Source organism: Apium graveolens, chromosome 2 (assembly GCF_009905375.1).
Source record: "Apium graveolens cultivar Ventura chromosome 2, ASM990537v1, whole genome shotgun sequence".
NCBI classification, from domain to species: Eukaryota; Viridiplantae; Streptophyta; class Magnoliopsida; order Apiales; family Apiaceae; genus Apium; species Apium graveolens.
Window position 1 is genome coordinate 39,023,666 of NC_133648.1, and position 21,293 is coordinate 39,044,958.

General features: G+C 35.4%; 1 protein-coding gene and 1 long non-coding RNA gene across 3 annotated transcripts; one reads left to right on the top strand and one right to left on the bottom strand.

Annotated features, from left to right (window-relative positions):
• Positions 1–378: 378 nt before the first annotated feature.
• On the bottom strand, positions 379–5,919 carry LOC141707311 (uncharacterized). Of its 2 annotated transcripts, none has more exons than XM_074510397.1 (6): positions 5,849–5,919; positions 2,934–3,035; positions 2,184–2,861; positions 2,011–2,090; positions 1,414–1,930; positions 379–1,322 (listed from the first exon to the last, which is right to left on the bottom strand). In XM_074510397.1, exons 5-6 carry the CDS (start codon positions 1,855–1,857, stop codon positions 585–587), a joined length of 1,182 nt encoding a protein of 393 aa, XP_074366498.1. In that variant the 5' UTR covers positions 1,858–1,930; positions 2,011–2,090; positions 2,184–2,861; positions 2,934–3,035; positions 5,849–5,919; the 3' UTR covers positions 379–584. The 2 variants fall into 2 exon arrangements, with proteins under 2 accessions (XP_074366498.1, XP_074366499.1); XM_074510398.1 differs by having other exon boundaries at positions 2,934–3,000; positions 5,849–5,914.
• Positions 5,920–15,903: 9,984 nt separating this feature from the next.
• Positions 15,904–19,653, top strand: LOC141705955 (uncharacterized). Its single transcript, XR_012568546.1, has 3 exons — positions 15,904–15,983; positions 16,479–16,641; positions 19,427–19,653. It is a non-coding gene; the product is annotated as an uncharacterized LOC141705955 (long non-coding RNA).
• Positions 19,654–21,293: the final 1,640 nt, after the last annotated feature.

Here is a 21,293-nt window from a genome sequence, read left to right on the forward strand (position 1 = left end):
GAAAATCTTGGACACAATAAAAGCCGATAAAAAGAAGATTGAAATGGCTTATAAAGATAAGTCCCTCCCCGAGGAGGAACGTATCCGTCAGGTGGATGAAGTTTACAGAAATATGACAAAATAGAAATTAACCCTATCGAACAAGAAGATAGCTTAATATCAAGGTATGTTGAAGCTCATGAGCAATATGTACATATGGGGGAAGATGAGAATGAAAAACAGATCGAGGGTGAGGATGATGAGTCTGCTCAATATGTTGTTAACCTTGCTGATTTTTAAAAATAATGTAATTGTTTGCTCATGCTGTAATTGTTTATCATGTTTCCATTTTATGTAATACGTAATGTGCAATTTATGTGTTTGAATTTTGAGGAATAATTAGAGCTAGGAAGGGTACTATTCATTGCATAAAACTGATAAATATTTTGTAAATCCAAACAAAAGTTGCACAAATTAAACAAACAATTCGAAATATAATGAAGTACATGTAGAAAGCCTACGAAAGAGGTGCAACTGATATAACTACTGAGAAGACAATCATCGACAGTACCTGCCACCGGTGTGACAGATCCTCCACTGGCCCTTCACCGCTCTGGGGGGCTGCTGCCTAACCTGCACATCATGAGGCTCTTCGTCATCACCATCATTGTCCTCACAAATGACAGGGGAGGCATATCTACTCCTAGAGGTATCATGCAACATGAATGGCTGAAAACCCCTCTCTGGTGTCTGAAAAGAAGAACCACTACCATATGTCCCGCCCTAGAAACCCTCACCTGTCTGAGGATGCTGAAAAGTGGAGGGATGAGTACCATGAAATCCCTGAGAAGTCTGTCCAAATCCCTGATAGGTATGCTCCATATGAGAACTAGTAGATCTACGGCCCTGAGAAGTATGCTCCATAGGAGATCCAGTAAACCCATGCCCCTGAGAAGTCTATCCAAACCCCTGATAGGTATGGTGCGAACTAGATCCAGTAGATGCATGCCCATACCTCTGCATAGTGTGCTCCCAAGGAGATCCAGTAAACCATATCCTGCTGATCCATCGCTAGCCATGGCATGACCCCACGGTACATATCCATCCAAGGGAGCTGGCCTAGGGTGAGGAAAAGCTGCACTAGTACTCCCACCTCTAGTACGAGGTATTCTACGTCCAGTAGGCACCGTTGGAGGTGGATGGGGGCGTTTCTTCTGTAGGACATGATAACTTGTGTCATCTAGTGTTACCTCCATGCCCTGTAGTGCACTATCAACAATAGGATCATCAGCTGCCACCTCAGAACTCTGTATCTCATGGTAAGCATTGGACAAACCCTCAGCCTATTTCACAATGAATAAAATACTTTAAGAAAGGCATGATATGACGGGATATTCTAATATACAACTATGAAAGTAAAAAGTCGAGACTTACAGCTACGGGCAGAAGCCCCTGCGACCCCAAAAAACCTTCTTCAGAGGCCCAGACAGTGGGATTTATCATATATCGGCGAGTAACTCTGTCATACCATGTGCGGTATCCATCAACGAACATGGGTCTCCTGCTAGGCATGTATGTCGGTGCAGCAATGATGCCCTCACGTCGGTGCTCCCAGAGCTCAATAACAGTTTCCATACTCAAGTGCCACCTACTAATACTGCCATGGAAAGTATGATGACCAATGTGTGGGGATGCAGTAGGGATGTGCTGCAGAAAACCAAACTGCCGAGTGACGCGATCAGTATAACACCACTCCACAACACGCATGTATATCAACTTAGAGGGGGCGCTCATCAGCTGCAGCTCGTCGGCTGAGATGTCATGGGCCTGCGGTGCACAGTCAACGTAGGGCATCCATATGAAGGATGACTCAACCATGTGATCAAGCTCGTAACGAATTCCACGAGCTGAATGTCACTGCACATGTACAGCCTCCACTGGGACCATCCACCTATAACAATATTGTATTTTACTAAGATATGTTCAATTGAAGTAAATAATGGAGGAAATTTTTGTAGTTTAGTTATTTACCTAAGTGCACGGGGATGTCGCATGTTATAATTTTCTCGATGCCTAGGAGCTAGCCTTGAGCAATGCTCGTATATCCAAACCTAATAGACCATGCAAAGAGGCAAAAAATAATAAAAATGTTTACCATGTGCAACAGAAAATTCGTAACTGGAAAACAGTGAAATGAAATGTACCTGTAATAGAGTCATCGGGCCACATAACTCGACGACATTCCCTATGCTAGAAATGCAAAGCCGACTATATAGATAGGCAAGACATGCACTTCCCCAGCTAAAAGTACCAATCTGATCAAGGTCTCTCACATATGGAAGCAGGTGCATGCTAATGCGGTTCCCCGACGAGTTTGGGATCAGTGACCCTATAATCAACAGAAGGTGTACACGGATGTGGAACAAGAGCTGATCATCATAATCAGGATCAGTAGCCTCTTCAAGACATGTACAGTCACCAAACTCCCGAACCAACTAGCTGATCTTTATATTATTTGATACAATGACGCCGGTCTCAGGGGCAACACCTAGAACCTCGTGTACTGAACTAGCATCAAATATCTCCCCTGCAGTGAATGACACGGGACGCCCAGAACTGCGGAGGCCTAATATGTAATATACATCCTGCAGTGTGATAGTTGTCTCACCAAAACGCAGATGAAATGTATGTGTCTCTGGGCGCCATCTATCAACGAAAGCAGTAATCAACCCCACATCATGTCTCATGGTCCCGGTAAGGAAAACGCTCTCAAAACCGGCATCCCTAATGCCCTGTATAACAGGTGGTGGAGGTGAAAATTCAGCAACTGTATCCCAATATAACTTGAAGCCTGAACGGAGGCGCAGATGCTGCTGTGTGATCTGCAAAAAAAATAGTGAGGCTTGAAACATTAACATGCATTGCCACAAGTAACTCAAAAATCTACTGCTTACCTGTCCGTTCCAAACTAACTCTGAACGATACTCATGTTGTCGAGTGAGCAATTCGGCACTCACAGGTCTAGGGTGGATTAATTCACGTTGAGCCATTTAATCCTGTTACATGAAAAATGGAGATCAGAATATTAAATACTATTATCGCGAGAATATACTGTTACAGTGTAGGAATAAAATTAGATAGCATAGTAGATGCAGCAACGGCTAGTGTATTGCCAACAACAGTGCGATAAAGAGCCATGGTAAATGCCAAGATTGGAACTTTTTATTAAAAAAAATCCATATTTTGCTTGTTAGAATTGGATATTTGAAAATTAAAAAGATGTGGATTTTTCTGTCCAAGTTCTATGTGTACACTTGAAATTAAGATATCTTTCTATTGTGAATTAATCTTACACATCATATGTACAATGTTCATTTTGTTTATTGGGGTTAAAAGTTAGAAAATTTTGAATATGCCACATCAATTTTAAACATTTTTCTTTTTTTTCTGCTCAAGTTTTAAAAAACTTAGATGCTATATTAAAATAGCATTAAATACTATTATCGCGAGAATATACTGTTACAGTGTAGGAATAAAATTAGATGGCATAGTAGATGCAGCAACGGCTAGTGTATTGCCAACAGCAGTGCGATAAAGAGCCATGGTAAATGCCAAGATTGGAACTTTTTATTAAAAAAAATCCATATTTTGCTTGTTAGAATTGGATATTTGAAAATTAAAAAGATGTGGATTTTTCTGTCCAAGTTCTATGTGTACACTTGAAATTAAGATATCTTTCTATTGTGAATTAATCTTACACATCATATGTACAATGTTCATTTTGTTTATTGGGGTTAAAAGTTAGAAAATTTTGAATATGCCACATCAATTTTAAACATTTTTCTTTTTTTCTGCTCAAGTTTTAAAAAACTTAGATGCTATATTAAAATAGCATTAAATGCTATATTTAAATAGTTTTAAAAAGTTTTATATTGAAGCTATATTAAACATTAAATGTGTTTCTTATTTTTTAAATTAGAAATATAGCTTAGTGTAAGTAATATTTAAATAATATTATTTAATTCAATAAATTAATTTAAAGTTGTATTTATTGTTACAATTTTTTTGTGAGAATTTTTATATTTTTTCTTTCTTTTACTACTCTTACCTAATTATAATTTAAATGTGTTTCTTATTTTTTTACATTTAAAATATAACTTAGTGTAAGTAATATTTAAATAAGGTTATTTAATTCCCTGAATAAATTTAAAGTTGTTACTACTCTTACCTAATTATAATTTAAATGTGTTTCTTATTTTTTTTTAAATTAAAAATATAGCTTAGTGTAAGTAATATTTAAATAAGGTTATTTAATTCCCTACATTAATTTAAACTTGTTACTACTCTTACCTAATTATAATTTAAATGTGTTTCTTATTTTTTAAATTAAAAATATAGCTTAGTGTAAGTAATATTTAAATATAGTTATTTAATTCCCTACATTAATTTAAAGTTGTTACTACTCTTACCTAATTATAATTTAAATGTGTTTCTTATTTTTTTTAAAATTAAAAATATAGTTTAGTGTAAGTAATATTTAAATAAGTTATCTAATTTCTTAAATTAATTTAAAGTTGTTACTACTCTTACCTAATTATAATTTAAATGTGTTTCTTATTTTTTTAAATTAAAAATATAGCTTAGTGTAAGTAAGATTTAAATAATATTATTTAATTCCCTACATTAATTTAAATTTGTTACTACTCTTACCTAATTACAATTTAAATGTGTTTCTTATTAATTTAAAGCAGATATAGGGACCATCTGATGCTTCTCCTTGATATCATGTATCAACTGCACCACTCTAAACTCTGTCTGATTTAATCAAACCAATTGCAAATCTAGAACTTGAATTAATAAAAACTAGTAAATATGATTTTCATCAACTTAAATAGCATTTCTCGGGAACAAGAACATATTCCGTTTAGTAATCAATCCTTCTAAAACCCTTACTTGTTAGAGGAAGGTACAAAGTGATCTTATGTTATTCAACGTGTACTTCATCTAACATCATAGGAAGCGAAAAAAAAATTCAAATATAAATTCTTCTCGGTGATAAATATTAACCGTTATGTTTGGATTCGATTCTTCAGTAAATTATTGAGCATTCTTGTACAAATTGCAGGGAGCAGAACCGTAAACATTTTTGCTGGTGCCTATATATATGAACCTGTAAATATTTATGAGTGACTTTAAACATAGAGCTAGGACACAACTACTGAACTACACAAGTGAGTCTGTGAAGGAGACATTTTACTAATTTTTACTCCATAAGACAAAGATACAAATAAGATATTACATGAATTCAATTAATGTGCTGCATTTTTTCAGGCCAAGGATTATGAACATCAATTCTCTTTGACAAAGATACTACAACAGCTCTCAATCATTTCCATGTTCTTTTCTTGATTTTTAACCGTAAAACTACATTGATTAAATAACTCGAAATCAAATCATTCGAAGAATTAGGCTAGAATTCGGTTTCAAAACATCAGATTCTGCTTTTAACGGTACCTACAATGCTTTCCCCAGTTGTTAACTTCTCGAAAATCATATCAGATTGCAGTGCAGGCTTAATGTCAATGTGTATCATGTGTTAATGCAGATCATCTCTTCTAACAATACAAATTCTATGTCTACATACACATGTAGTAAAAATCTATAAAATCATAATCAAGAATTCCACAGTAATTGATTGAAAAAAGGAAATCCACAGTAATTTACATAACTCAAATTGAATATAAAAATTAGGCCACAATAATCATAAAAAATTGAAACTTTGACAGTAGATTGATGAGAGAGATAAGAGGGAGAGGGAGAGGGAGAGGGAGATAGAGAGAGAAGGAGAGAGAGGGAGAGAGGGAGAGACCTGATGAGAGAGGAGGAGGCTGATGAGAGAGGAGGGAGGACGGCTACAAGTGTATTTTGTTTTGAATGAGAAGTAGGGTTATGTTCCAAAAGGGACGGTGGTTGCACTTAAAGGTACGTGAACCCCTCTTCACGCCACTTCAAGTGGCGTGGCATGGTTTTTTCCTTTAGACCCCTTTGCCTTTGCGTATGTCCAAGTTGCGTCCGATTTATAACATAATTGTAAAAATCATAGAATGACAAATTTGAATAATCATTTGAGATAGTATTATTTTTTTTAAAATAAACTTTTATACTATCATTAATTATAAAATTGTAATATTTAATATCTTAAATAATAAAATTGTAATATTGATAATTAAAATTTGATATCATATTTCAATATTTTAAATAATATCTTAAATTATGAAATTGTAATGATCATTATCTTAAATTTTAAAATTGGAATAATCATTTTTATAATTTCTTAAAATTTATAATCATTTGATGGAAATATAAAATTCAAAACATATTTCGAAGCTTTAAATATTTATGAACAGCACATCTTATCTTCTCTTCTTCTCGGAGATATCACTTATCTTCATTATGGTGAGATTTTCAAGAAACAACTTTTCAGCTTTTCTGCAGACTTTTCATTAGATTTCCTTTTTATCCTATCACTTTAGTTTCTCATTAAAGCACCCTCAGACTCCATTGCATTTTTTCATCATAACCACAACCACTTTCTTAACTGTAAAGCACCATTCAACACAGTTTCTTACTTTCATATTTTAGGGAAATGGATGGTTTCGTGCATGTAAATTTCTTTTGGGGTGGAGAAATTATTCGAGATGATGGAAATATCCATTATTCTATCGATCCAAAAAAAAATGCAGTATGTTACACCTAGAACCACATATGATGAGCTTAGAAATATTGTGTACGATCTAATGCAAATCAGTCCTCATCATTGGAATTTAAAGATGCGTTTTAAGTATCCTTTCTTAGGAAAATTCAACCTTGTCGAAACTTTTTATCTTGGCGATATCAATTGTGATAGTGATGTCACAGTCATGTTAAGGATTCCTGAGAATATGCTTAATGGATGTGGAGATGTTTCGTTGTTCATTGAAGTTGAGCACATACATAACGATGACCCATACTCGTTTCAACAAAATTGGGGGTCACAACCTTCGCAGCCCCGTCTGCAAGCAGAGAATTGGGGATCTCATTATCCTGCATATCCTTCCAGTGGGTGGTCAAATCAAGTATTTCAAGGCTACGGAGGGGCATCCTGCGTATGAAGAGGAGCTTACTCAACAAACCTATAGAAGGGGTGCAGGGGGTTCTAGTCAACAAGGTGGATACAAAAGGGAGTATACCCAAGAAGGTGGAGGATATGAGGGGGGTTTGAACCAACAAGGTGGCTATAGAAGGGAGTTCACTCCAAATTATGGAGATTATGAAGGTGGTTCTAGTGAACAAGATAGAGGAGGTATTGATGATATGAATATCTCTCCGGCGAGGAATGTAGCTCAAACAAGTGCAGGTAAGCAGTTAGCCCTCACTGAACCTAATTTTCAGGGTTGGGAGCCAGAGGACGATAATGAATCTAGTGATGACCTTTTTGAGCCATACGATGAAGATGAAGATTCTGAGAGTGAGGATGAGGAAGGAAATTCTAATAGGGGGAACAAGTTACTCGGACAGTTGTCCCTCATCATCATATTGCTAGGGCGCCATGGTTTGTCACCGAGGAATACACAACTCCTACGGTGGACAATCGTAACGACATATATCTCGATTGGGATGAGGATCATGTGGAACTATATCGTAAACATTTATTTCCTGATAAAAATAGCCTCATAAATGCAATAAGGAAGGTACATATAGCGACTGATAGGAACTACGTTGTGACGAAGAGTAATAAGTCTCAGTTAGCTGTAAAGTGCACGGAGACCGGCTGTAATTGGAGGTTAACAGCTTCGAAAAAGAAGACACATTGATGTTTTGAGATAACTGTTATTAAAGATCAACATGTTTGCATGGTTAATCAGCCGTTGCAGGATCACAGAAAATTATCTGCAAGAATGATTTCTAAGATTGTCAAACCCCTTGTAAGTTATTTTTTACATAATTCAGTACCAATGTTAGCTGTAAAATGTTAAATATGTTATTTCTTTATATTGAGGGATTAATTTTAGATGACATTCATGATTGGCTATCATAGGTCATAGAGACTCCTGAAAAAGCAATCAAAACGATCCTGCCACTTGTAATCAATGAATACAATCACTAAGTTAATTACAGCAAAGCATGGAAAGGGAAACAGATAGCAATTGAAGAAGTATATGGTAGCTGGGCTATAACATATGAAAGTCTTCCAATGTTCTTCGCAACAATCTTAACAGCTAATCCCGGATCTGCTGTTGAGATTGATGTTGTTCCTCATTCTGAGGAACGGGGTACGTCTGTTTGCAAGCGTATATTTTGGTGTCTCAAAGAAATGATGGATGGGTGGAAACATGCACGACTAGTCATTTCAATTGACGGAACATTCCTTAAGGGAAAATATAGAGGGAAGATACTTGTTGCTATGGGTGTCGATTCAAACAACCACCCTTATCCCCTGTGTTATGCCCTGGTAGATGAGGAGACGCATGAAAAAGTGTCTTGGTTTCTAAAACTTTTACGGAGACATGTCTTCCAACAAAGACTCGGCGTATGCATAATTTCAGACCGTGCAGCAAACATTATCTCTGCAATGAAAGATCGCCATAATGGATTCGTTGAGCCGTTCGGCATTCATATGTTTTGCCTCTTCCATGTCAGAAGCAACTTCAGTTCGAAGCATCCAGGCAGTGAATTACGAATGTTGATGTGGAAAGCTGGAAGTACCACACATGTATGGAAACATGAAGACTGTATGAAGAGTATTGGTGAGATATCCCCTCCGGCATTGGAATATCTTCGCAAAATACCGGCCGAAAAATGGACACTGTGTTACGACACAAATGGTTATCGTTACAGACAAACTACCACAAACATCATTGAAGGCTTCAATGGAAATATACGACGGGCTCATTTCCTTCCTGTTACAGCAATGATGGAGTATCTATTTTACAAGACTGTAAGAATTCTGGACAAACATCGAAATATTATTGAGGACAGCATGCATAAGGGCGAAGATTTGTGTTCACGTTCATCAGCTATGCTTTCTAAGATAGAAACCAAGGCTTCCGCACACATGGTCACAACTTATAGTTGTATGCAAGCGATGTTCAGTGTACGTACACATCAGTATATGTTCAAAGGTGGGGTAAAGGGAGGCAATACACAAGTTGTTAAGCTAAAAGTGTTGGATTTTAATCGCAGCGGGGCATGGCAAAACACTTTTCCACACATCAAATCCAAATAAAAGCATATAAATCGTGGTAAAAACGTAGGGATCGAATCTAACCTTTAAAATAATTCGGAGACAACGATCAGAGATCCTTAGCAGTTGCTCCTCAAGTGTGAAGCACTCCACCGATATCCACCAAGAAAACGATGTTAAGGAGGAGGAAGGAGGTGGAGAGAATTTGGTTTTCTAAAACTTTTGGGTTTTTTTTTGGGTTCGAATAAAAATAGGGTCTATAATAGTATATTTATAGGCAAAATTTTCAGCTAAAATTTTCCCATAAATATTATTATTATTATCCCATTTATTATTCTCATTAATAATTAAAACACCTTTTAATTATTAATCCTTTTTCTAAACACTTTATAAATAATTCTCTCTCTTGATTTAATTTCCAAAAATTAAACCCTCAATTAATAATATTAAGAACTTTTCTTAATTAATTTATAATCAATTAAATCTCATTTAATCAATTATTAAATTTGCCAATTATTTATTTATTTCACAAATAAATAATTATTAGCCATTATTAATTAATTCCTCCACCATAAAATCATTCTCTTTTTATGGTGTGACCCTATAGGTTCAATATTAAGCCGGTAGTAGAAATAAATAATAATAAAACTATTTTATCATTATTTATATAAATTCTCTAATTTATTAAATATGATTAATTAATTAATCACATTTATTCTACATCGTGAGGGATACTTCTCAGCATATCGCGACTATCCGGATAATATGAATTCACTGCTTAGAATACCAAGAACCTATTCAGTGAATAGTTACCGTACAATAAACTCCTTCTACCCTACAATGTCCCGATTAAATATAAGGCATGGATCTCGTGTCAAGCTTATCTAATTTAATCACTTGCTTACCATTTACTATGCGTAGTTCTATGCAAATTAGAAACTCCTTTCTAATTTCATTCACTCTGGCCAGAGATTCCTGAACTAGCATAAGTGGATCAGCCTTGAACATTCGCTTCCTTCACTGGAAGGGGTAGATCCTTTATTGATCATACACTATCTTCGTGTACAAATTCCTATACCCAGTAGAGCCCTAATAATTGTCCCTGGAGACTAAGAACTAAACTAAAGCATAGTTCAGTGTACACAAGATGACTATGATGACCTCAAGTCTAAGGATACTTGTACAACTATCACTATGTGAACAACTGCTGACACGTGAGTGAACTCCATCAGTTGTTCAGCTGTGCGAGTCATGTTCAGTGAACTTATTCTATAATAAGCACCTACATACTAGCTATAGTGTCACCACACAAATATCTATGAGAACAGACATCCTTCATAATGAAGCAAGCATAGTATGTACCGATCTTTGCGGATTATTAATTACCAGTTAGTAATCCTATGACCAGGAACTATTTAAGTTTAGAGTTATCATCTTTTAGGTCTCACTATTATGATCTCATCATAATCCATAAAAGCTTTACTCTAAACTATGGTATATCTTATTTAAACACTTAAATAGATATAGCCCGTAATAAAAACAAAACAAGTCTTTTATTAATATCAATAAAATCATAACAGATTACATAAAAGTTATTCCTAAATCCTCATACATGATTGGACTTTGGACATATTCCTTTCAATCTCCCACTTGTACTAAAGCCAATCACTCTAGTATCTAATACCCATCTTGTCTTTATGACGATCAAAGTGACTTTCATAAAGTAGCTTTGTGAGTGGGTCTGCTATGTTGTTATGTGTGTCAACTCTAATTCAATACAATACAAGAAATGTTACCGCGCTCCCACTAACCCTTTTGTAGACGCATGGTTCATCTACGTTTTTGATAAAATCAAACTCTTTGATTGTCTCATCAAAACGAATGTTCCATCATTCGAGAAACCTGCTTTAAACCACATATGGTTCGCAGAAACTTACACACTAGGTTTTCATTTCTCTTGGAAAGAAAACCATCTGGCTAATTGCCAGATCTCATAGTCGTAGTAAGCAGCAATTGCAAGCAAAATCCGAACTGATTTTAACATGGCTATAGGTAAAAAGTTTCATCAAAGTCAATCCATTGCCTTTGTTTGAATCCTTTTGCCACAAGCCTGGCCTTATAGGTCTCAACCTGGCCATCTGCTATAATCTATCTTTTGTATACCGTATACATAGATTCCATTCTGGATTTCATGGCACTATGCCATTTCTCTGAGTCAACACTACTCATAGCCTCATTATAGGTTACAGGGTCGTCATCATCAATGATCGACAACTCATTGTCATTCTCAATGACAAGGCCATATTACCTCTTAGGTTGGAGAGACACTCTCCCTGTTCTATGAATGGGCTGTTCCACAAAAGGTTGTTCAGTCAGAACAGGTGTTTCCACTTGATCCGTAGTAGTTTGTGCTTCTTGAACTTTATCAAGTTCAATTTTGCTCCCACTGTTTCCTTCAAGGATAAACTCCTTTTCCAAGAAGGTAGCATATCCGGAGACAAACACCCGATGATCGGTGTAAAAGTAATACCCTAAAATCTCTTTAGGATATCCCACAAAACCACATTTTACGGATCGATATTCCAGCTTATCCGGGTCAACTTACTTGACATAAGCTGGACATCCCCAAATCTTAACGTGTTTAAGACTCGGTTTCCTTTCTTTCCATATCTCATACGGAGTTTGAGGAACAGATTGGAAGGCACCTTATTCTGTAAATATGCTGAGGTTTCCAATGTATAACCCCATAGGAATACTGGAAGATTTGCATAGCTCATCATGGACCGAACTATGTCTAACAAAGTTCGATTTCTCCTTTCAGATACCAATCTGGAGGAGTCCACTGGGAGACTATACCATTTACTTTGAGATAATCTAGAAACACTCCATTAAAGTATTCACCACCTCGATCTGATCGAAGAGTTATAATACTATGTTTGGTTGTTTCTCCACTTCATACTTATATTCTTTGAACTTTTCAAAGGCCTCAGACTTGTGTTTCATCAAACACATATCCGAATCCAGATCTATCATCTATAAAAGTAATGAAGTATGAAAATCCACCCATGGCTTGCGTAGACATTGGTCCACATACATCTGTGTGTACCATTCCTAGCAAATTTGTAGCCCTCTCTCCATGTCTACTAAATGGAGACTGCAGTGCCACAATGAAGTGAGATTTTCATCATCCCTTTTCTTTTATTAGTTTGTTCAATCTGAAGTAAATTATGTCACATTTATACAGACCATTATTTAAAGTACCACGTCCATAAAGAATATTATCTCTAAGAATAGAACATTCATTATTCTCAATAATAAATGAAAATCCAGCCAAGTCTAACATGGGAATAATATTCCTCACAATCGAGGGAACAAAATAACAATTATTTAAAACAATAGTCTTGCCCATAGGCATATGTAAATGAAATGATTCTACATCTTCAGCAGCAACTCTTGCTCCATTTCCCATCAGTAGAATCACATCCTCTTCCTCAAGAGTCCTACTTCTCCTTGGTCCCTGCAACAAATTGCAGATTTGAGAACCACAGGCGGTATCTAATACCCAAGTAGAAATTTGATTTAATGACATATTCACTTCTATCATGAACATACCTGAATCAGAAGCTGTAGTCTCACTACCCTTCTTCTTCTTCTTCTTCAATTCTGCAAGGTAAACCTTGCATTTCCTCTTCCAGTGCCCCACCTTGTTACAGTGAAAGCAAACAACTTTGCTCTTGGGGTCTTCAGCTTTTGGTGGAACCGGCATTTTCTCACCTTCTTTCTTCTTCTTGGAAGGGTTCCTCTTCCTTTTCTTAGGATTGGAACCTTCACCAATTAGAAGAACAGAACTCTTCTTAGGGGAAAAATTCGATTCCGCAGTCTTCAACATGTTGTGGAGTTCAGGCAGGCTGACATCCAACTTATTCATGTGAAAGTTCACAACAAACTGCGAGAACGAACTCGGAAGCGATTGCAAGACCAAGTCTTGGCTCAGCTCCCCATCCATGGCAAAACCAAGTTGTCCAAGACGTTCAATCAAATTGATCATCTTAAGTACATGGTCATTCACAGATGATCCCTCAGACATCCTACAACCGAACAGCTCCTTCGATATCGCATATCGAGCTGTCCTCCCCGCCACATCATACAACTCTTGTAGATGCATTAGGATAGTGTGAGCATCCATATGCTCATGTTGCTTCTGTAGCTCAATGTTCATGGAAGCTAGCATGATGCATTGAGCAACATTTGCATCATCTATCCACTTACGATACACAACATGTTCATCATTATGTGCATCACTAGCAGGTTCAGTAGGCTTAGGTGAGTCAATCACGTATTCCAACTTCTCAATCCTGAGAACAATTCTCAAGTTTCGAAGCCAGTCAGCATAATTATGACCAGTCAATTTGTGAGCATCCAGTATGCTCCTGAGTGATAGTGCAGAAGACATAATGTATATTGTAAATCTGTAAATGATAAACACATAACAACACTTAGAAAATATTCGATTTCATTTTAAAACACTATATGAATCGGGTCTTTATTCATAAGTGGCTCCCACTAGTTTACCTAATTTATTCAACCCCCTACGTGAAAAATTAAGCATTCATAATGCTAGTGGGAATAGGGATCCTACATTCCATTACACAACCCCGGCTGTAGTACGAACCGCCATGTAATGTTCAATAGGCAGACAACTCTTGTCAATTACATTTTATGTTATTCCCTAATCAAACTTTAGTCTCTTGAATAATTGAGTCTCGGCTGTGGCACGACAAACTCAATATTCTAAGTCAAGTCTAACCTAACATTCCGTACAGTTGAATCAGTCCCCAAAGGCCCACGGCTGTAGCACGTACCGACCTTTAGATTCTTATTCAATGTACACATCTCTATATAATAGACAAGTATTTCTTATTTCGAAATCAAAGCCCTCGGCTGTAGCACGAACCGACAATGATTCAAAAATAAGAACTACTTTCTATCATGTTGGAAGGCTATGACCGACACAAGCCCGTTGTATCATTGGCCAATTACTACTTGATATTATTTAATTTTAGAGGGATTATATTACGTTACAATCATAATCATATTATAAAGAAATTCTTCCTTTTAAATTAAATATTTCAAATCAATAATCAATAATCAGATGATTCCCAGACCGGGTGGAGCATTGTCAAGAGGCGTCACTTAATAACTCTTTCTTACATATAGAAATCTGTTGTTGACAGAATCATCCTTTCTCTCATATTGAAAATTCATATTCAATTACGTGTTTCATAAACACAAGAATCTCATGATTCTATTCATAATATTATTATTAAGGTTATGAAACAATTTCACTATACTAGGTTGTCTAACAAACGCCTTATGTTCATTTAAGTTCACCTAAATCTATCATCGCATGATAAATTAAGCATATATCACATATATAAACATGAATAAACATCAAGGTAGGCATGTTATATCATCTAGCACATTAGTCTAAGCATTATACATCTCTATGTATCACATGAAGCATTTAAAAGCATTTAAAACAGTTAAAAATAGCTTTAAAACACTTCCGGAAATATAAACAGTTCAAAACTTTTATATAAACTAAAATTGATCACTCCATTAGATCCGTCTCGGAAAAATGAATCCAACGGTATATTGCACGCCCAAAACGGAGTTACGAAACTCCCAGAAAATCAAATTTAATGTAAACAGTCGGGCTGTAACGCATTACAGGAACGCGTTACAAGCCCTGTAACGCATTCCGGTGATGCGTTACAACCCTTTTAACCAATTAAAAGGTGTAACGCATTCCGTGAATGCGCCACAGGGTGTAACGCATTCCCGGAATGCGCGACACCCCCTTTTTTTTTCTTTTCTGCAGCAGCCGCCGTCTTTTCCTCCTCGAACAACGGGCCGCATGATCTGTCTTTCTCTTGCTTTTTCTCCGTGCAGCAGCAAACAACAGACAACAGCAGTAGATATACAAATATATAAACATACTTACAATTCATATATATATATATTTGATTTATTTAATTACGAATTTAATTACAAGAACTTCAAAAATTCATAATAAAAAATCTATACATCATATAATTATGAAAAAATACCCAGACGATCTACAACACTTGTAGAACCCAGATCAACATTCAAAATTATTTTGAGAAACGATTTCTCATCAGACAAAATTAATCCATGATATAACTTGTAAAAATCATAATTAATTCATACAAGCACATAAAATTCTGAAATTTTTACCACAGATCTATATGCATACAACCTATGCTCTGATACCATTGTTGGATTTTAATCGCAGCAGGGCATGGCAAAACACTTTTCCACACATAAAATCCAAATAAAAGTAGGGGTGTGCATTCGGTTCGGTTAACCGGAAACCGAACCGAATAACCGAAATAATTTCGGTTCGGTTAACCAAATTTTAAAATTCGGTTCGGTTTTCGGTAGTAAAATTTTAGGAGTTCGGTTTTTCGGTAATTCGGTTTTTTACCATGGTTAACCGAAAACCGAAAACAATAACCGAAGTTTATATAATATATTAATATAAAATATTTATAATACTAGGTCGTCTATCTATCTCTGTCTGTCTGTGTCCTGACCTCACTCTCACTTCTCTTGTTCTCACTCTCAGTTCTCACAAACCAAACCCAGACGACCAGACCATTGATTCAATAATCCAATTCCAGAGGACCAGAGGCCAGAGCAGAGTCCATCGATTCAGAGTCACTCCAGATTCAAGGTCTTCAATTTTCAATTTTTCAAGGTATACGATTTTGTGATGTTAAACTTAATTCGATTTGGTGATGTTAATTCTAAAAGAAAAAGAAAAAGTGGTGATGGTGAAGAGTGAAGCTGTGATTTGTGAAGACTAAAGCATATGTATATATATATTTATATATGTATAAATATATATATAAATTATAATTTGTTGAATTTATGGCTTCTCTAGTTCTCTTAAATAATAGTATAGGGAGAGGGAGAAATTATACATAAATTAATTTACCTCATTTTTTTTATTTTGAATTGTTATACAAAAATTATAATTTATAATTTGTTTAATTTGTGAATTGTGCATTTGAGGATTTGTGTATGTAAATATGTATTGAACATTCTTGTTTAATTTGTCTCTATGAGACTGTCAGTGTCTGTGTCTACTGACTATTGTTCACCAGAAATCCAGAATGCCTACTGACTAGTGAGTAGTGACTACTGTTCAGTTTGTATCTTATGTTTATTTCATTTTTTCTTGTTTTTTTAGATGGAAGGTGAGCGTGATTACCAAGAAGAACTTGAAAATGAAACTCCAGCTCCAAGCAAAACCGTAGCTTCGAATCCCCGAAAGAGAAAGCCGATGGAATCGAGAAGCAATGTATGGAATCATTATCAAAAAATTAGAGATGAACAAGGGAACCTTATTAAAGGTAAGTGTAAGTATTTTTCTAAGGAATTAAGTGCAAATACTTCTAGGAATGGTACTAGTAGTTTGCATAATCATTTGAAATCTTGCAAGTTATTCAATGTTGAAGGTCGTCAAACAAAACTAGCTTTTCAAGGTAATAAGGATAGTGGAAACACATCATTGACTAGTTGGACTTTTGACAAGAATTTGGCTAGAGAAAAGTATATTAAGATGATTATTGTAGATGAATTACCATTCAAGTTTGGGGAGGGTGCGGGATTTAAAGAGTTTATGGCTATTGTGCAACCAATGTTTCAAATTCCATCTAGATGGACGGTTGTACGTGATTGTTATGGAATGTATGCTCTAAAAAGAATGATTTAAAAGGCTCATTGCGTGAACCAACACAACGTGTTTGCCTAACTACGGACACATGGACTTCTAATCAAAGAATTAATTATATGTGTTTGACCGCACACTTTATTGATAAAGATTGGAAGTTGCATAAAAGAATCCTAAACTTTTGTCCAATCGATAGTCATAAAGGTAAGTCAATTGCAATGGCAATCGAGGAGTGCTTGGTGGATTGGGGAATCACTAGAGTGTTATCTATTACGGTAGATAATGCTACTTCAAATGATGTTGCATTGCAAAAATTAAAAGAGAGAGTTGGGAATTGGGAAACTAGTGTCTTGAATGGTGAAAATTTGCATTTGAGGTGTGTTGCTCATATTCTAAATCTAATTGTAAAAGATGGATTGGGTGTATTCGACAAATCAATTAGTAAGGTGAGAAATGCCGTTAAGTATGTGAGATTGTCACCCGCTAGAGAGTTCATGTTTATGGAATGTGCAAAATTTGAGAGAATTGAGACTAATAAAGCTTTAATTCTTGATGTCGATACTAGATGGAATTCAACTTATAAAATGCTAGATGTGGCGGAAGAGTATGAGAGAGCATTTAGTAGGTATGATACACAAGATCCTAGGTATAAAAAGAATCTCAAATTGGACAATGTTGATGGTAGGCCTACAAGTGAAGATTGGATTACCGTGAGAAAATTTGCAAAGTTCTTGAAAATTTTTTATGATCTAACCGTGAAGATTTCGGGAACTTCTTATGTTACTTCCAATATTTTTTTACATGAGATATATGCGGTTCATGCTATCTTGAATGAATGGACATATGGTAGTAATGATCAAATGTATGTGATTGGAAAAGAAATGTTGGGTAAGTTTAACAAGTATTGGGGAGATCCAACCGAAATGAACAATCTTTTATTTATTGCGGTGGTACTAGATCCAAGGCACAAGTTACAATTTGTGGTGTACATGTTAAAGCACATGTATGGAGAAGAGGTGGGGGGGGTCGATGGGAAAGTCTTTAGAAGGGACATTAAACAAAATGTTCAATGAATACAAATTTAAAATGGCAACAAACAAAAAAAGAGATGAAGCTAGAGAGAAAAGAAGGGAAGAAAATGTTAGCCAAGTGCATCCATCTCAATTGTTGAGGTTGCAATTTGAGAAAGATATTGGATTGATTTCAAGTGATGGTAGTGCATCCGATTTGGAGGAATATTTGAGTGAAAAACCAAAAACATATAGTTGTTTGGATGGGTTTGATATTTTAGAGTGGTGGAAAAATAATTCAATGAGATTCCCCGTTTTATCTCAAATGGCTCGGGATATTTTAGCTTTTCCAATATCCACGGTTGCATCGGAATCGGCTTTTAGCACGGGTGGTAGAGTTCTCAATGATTTTAGGAGTTCCCTAACACCTAAAATGGTCGAAGCACTTATTTGTGCTCAAGATTGGATGAGAAAGACCGTAAAAGCTATTAGTGTTGAAGAGGACCCCGAAGAAATGAGACAACTTGATGAAGGTATGCTAGAATTTCAGTCCTTTGCTTCTGGCATAAAATCTCAGTTTCTATTACTTTTTAATTTACACTGATTACTTATGAAATAGCATTTTACAATCTGTTTTTTAGCACTTGAGAAGATGAAAGTTGACGCAAGTTCCACAGCAGCATCATCCACTGGAACCAGCACTGAGCTAGATCAATAGTAAGTTGAAATGCATCATGTACAAAATTACTATCATTCTGCTATGTTTTTGTTTGACATGGTTTTTTTTATATTAACAGAAACACCAGCCACTACCAGCCGGATTCAGGATGTGGACTGTGAATTATTTCTGGCTGAAAATGTATGTTACTGTGTTACTTTGTTCTGGTTGAAAAGATAAAAAGTAACTTACCACTTTGAGAATGTTCACTTATTTAATCTAAAATTAAGGCCAGAAAAGAACATTTAGCTTATTTTATTTAAATCCAGATTTGAATATATAGCTTATTTCTACTCAGCTTTCTGGTCCAAACTATCACTGTCGAAGTTTAACTTATATTTGATAACATCCCGGGTAATATAATATGTAGACAATGTGCTGCTTTGTGTTTGATGGATTATCATGATCAGTTTTTAGATTTTCATTGTACAGACGTGTTATCATGTTCTTGCATATTCAAATGTTAAAAGTTTTGCTTAATTTGGATGTATAATTTATTACAAGAGGTTCGGTTGGTTATCTTGCTGCTTGCATGGTAGTTGATCTAATTACTAGTACTTTTTGTTGCAACTAATACTTATGATGTAAAATATTGTTGGCCTTTCAATGTAGTGTATCCTGTTTAGAGTTACAGTCTACAGTGTATCCTGTTCTTAGTTGAAGTTTGAATTAGGTGTTGCACTCTAGTTAATCGGAACGATATTCTCTATTTCCTGATCCTTGGACCTCTTTTGCAGGAAGAAAAGAACTGAATTCTGAAGCAGGCATAAGTCAGAACTGAGACCAGGAAGAATTGCAGAAGGCCAGACCCAGAAGCAGAGCATCCAACAGGACCAACACCAACAAAAAGTCAATGGCAATTTAAATTCTACAATTTAATATTTAGACTAATTTTCTATTATCAATGCTTGTAGGCTGTAAACTCAATGATTTTGGCCTGTAACTTGAATATTTTAAATTCTGATTGTAAACTTAATGCTGAATTTCTGATTCTAAACTTAAAATATGGTCTGAGACTCTGAGTTTTTGAAGTTCTAGCAAATTTTCTTAAACTTCGGTTTATATTTTCGGTTTTCGGTAATAACCGAAATGGTTAGTTCGGTTTCGGTTAAAACCGAATACATTTCGGTTCGGTTTTCGGTAGCATTTTTCCCTTATTTCGGTTTCGGTTAACCGAAAAAAAATTCGGTTTGGTTCGGTTTTAACCGAATGCACAGCCCTAAATAAAAGCATATAAATCGTGGTAAAAACGTAGGGATCGAATCTAACCTTTAAAATAATTCGGAGACAACGATCAGAGATCCTTAGCAGTTGCTCCTCAAGTGTGAAGCACTCCACCGGTATCCACCAAGAAAACGATGTTAAGGAGGAGGAAGGAGGTGGAGAGAATTTGGTTTTCTAAAACTTTTGGGTTTTTTTTGGGTTCGAATAAAAATAGGGTCTATAATAGTATATTTATAGGCAAAATTTTCAGCTAAAATTTTCTCATAAATATTATTATTATTATTATCCCATTTATTATTCTCATTAATAATTAAAACACCTTTTAATTATTAATCCTTTTTCTAAACACTTTAGAAATAATTCTCTCTCTTGATTTAATTTCCAAAAATTAAATCCTTAATTAATAATATTAAGAACTTTTCTTAGTTAATTTATAATCAATTAAATCTCATTTAATCAATTATTAAATTTGCCAATTAATTATTTATTTCACAAATAAATAATTATTAGCCATTATTAATTAATTCCTCCACCATAAAATCATTCTCTTTTTATGGTGTGACCCTGTAGGTTCAATATTAAGCTGATAGTAGAAATAAATAATAATAAAACTATTTTATCATTATTTATATAAATTCTCTAATTTATTAAATATGATTAATTAATTAATCATATTTATTCTACATCGTGAGGGATACTTCTCAGTATATCGCGACTATCCGGATAATATGAATTCACTGCTTAGAATACCAAGAACCTATTCAGTGAATAGTTACCGTACAATAAACTCCTTCTACCCTACAATGTCCCGATTAAATACAAGGCATGGATCTCGTGTCAAGCCTATCTAATTTAATCACTTGCTTACCATTTACTATGCGTAGTTCTATACAAATTAGAAACTCCTTTCTAATTTCATTTACTCTGGCCAGAGATTCCTGAACTAGCATAAGTGGATCAGCCTTGAACATTCGCTTCTTTCACTGGAAGGGGTAGATCCTTTATTGATCATACACTATCTTCGTGTACAAATTCCTATACCCAGTAGAGCCCTAATAATTGTCCCTGGAGACTAAGAACTAAACCAAAGTATAGTTCAGTGTACACAAGATGACTATGATGACCTCAAGTCTAAGGATACTTGTACAACTATCACTATGTGAACAACTGCTGACACGTGAGTGAACTCCATCAGTTGTTCAGCTGTGCGAGTCATGTTCAGTGAACTTATTCTATAATAAGCACCTACATACTAGCTATAGTGTCACCACACAAATGTCTATGAGAACAGACATCCTTCATAATGAAGCAAGCATAGTATGTACCGATCTTTGCGGATTATTAATTACCAGTTAGTAATCCTATGACCAGGAACTATTT

Bases quoted from the DNA above. Each gene is read 5' to 3' on its own strand.
- LOC141707311 (XM_074510397.1), bottom strand. From the start codon at position 1,857: ATGGTTGAGTCATCCTTCATATGGATGCCCTACGTTGACTGTGCACCG. The intron at 1,323-1,413 runs GTAAGTCTCGAC...ATTGTGAAATAG, and splicing joins AGGGGCTTCTGCCCGTAGCT to GCTGAGGGTTTGTCCAATGC.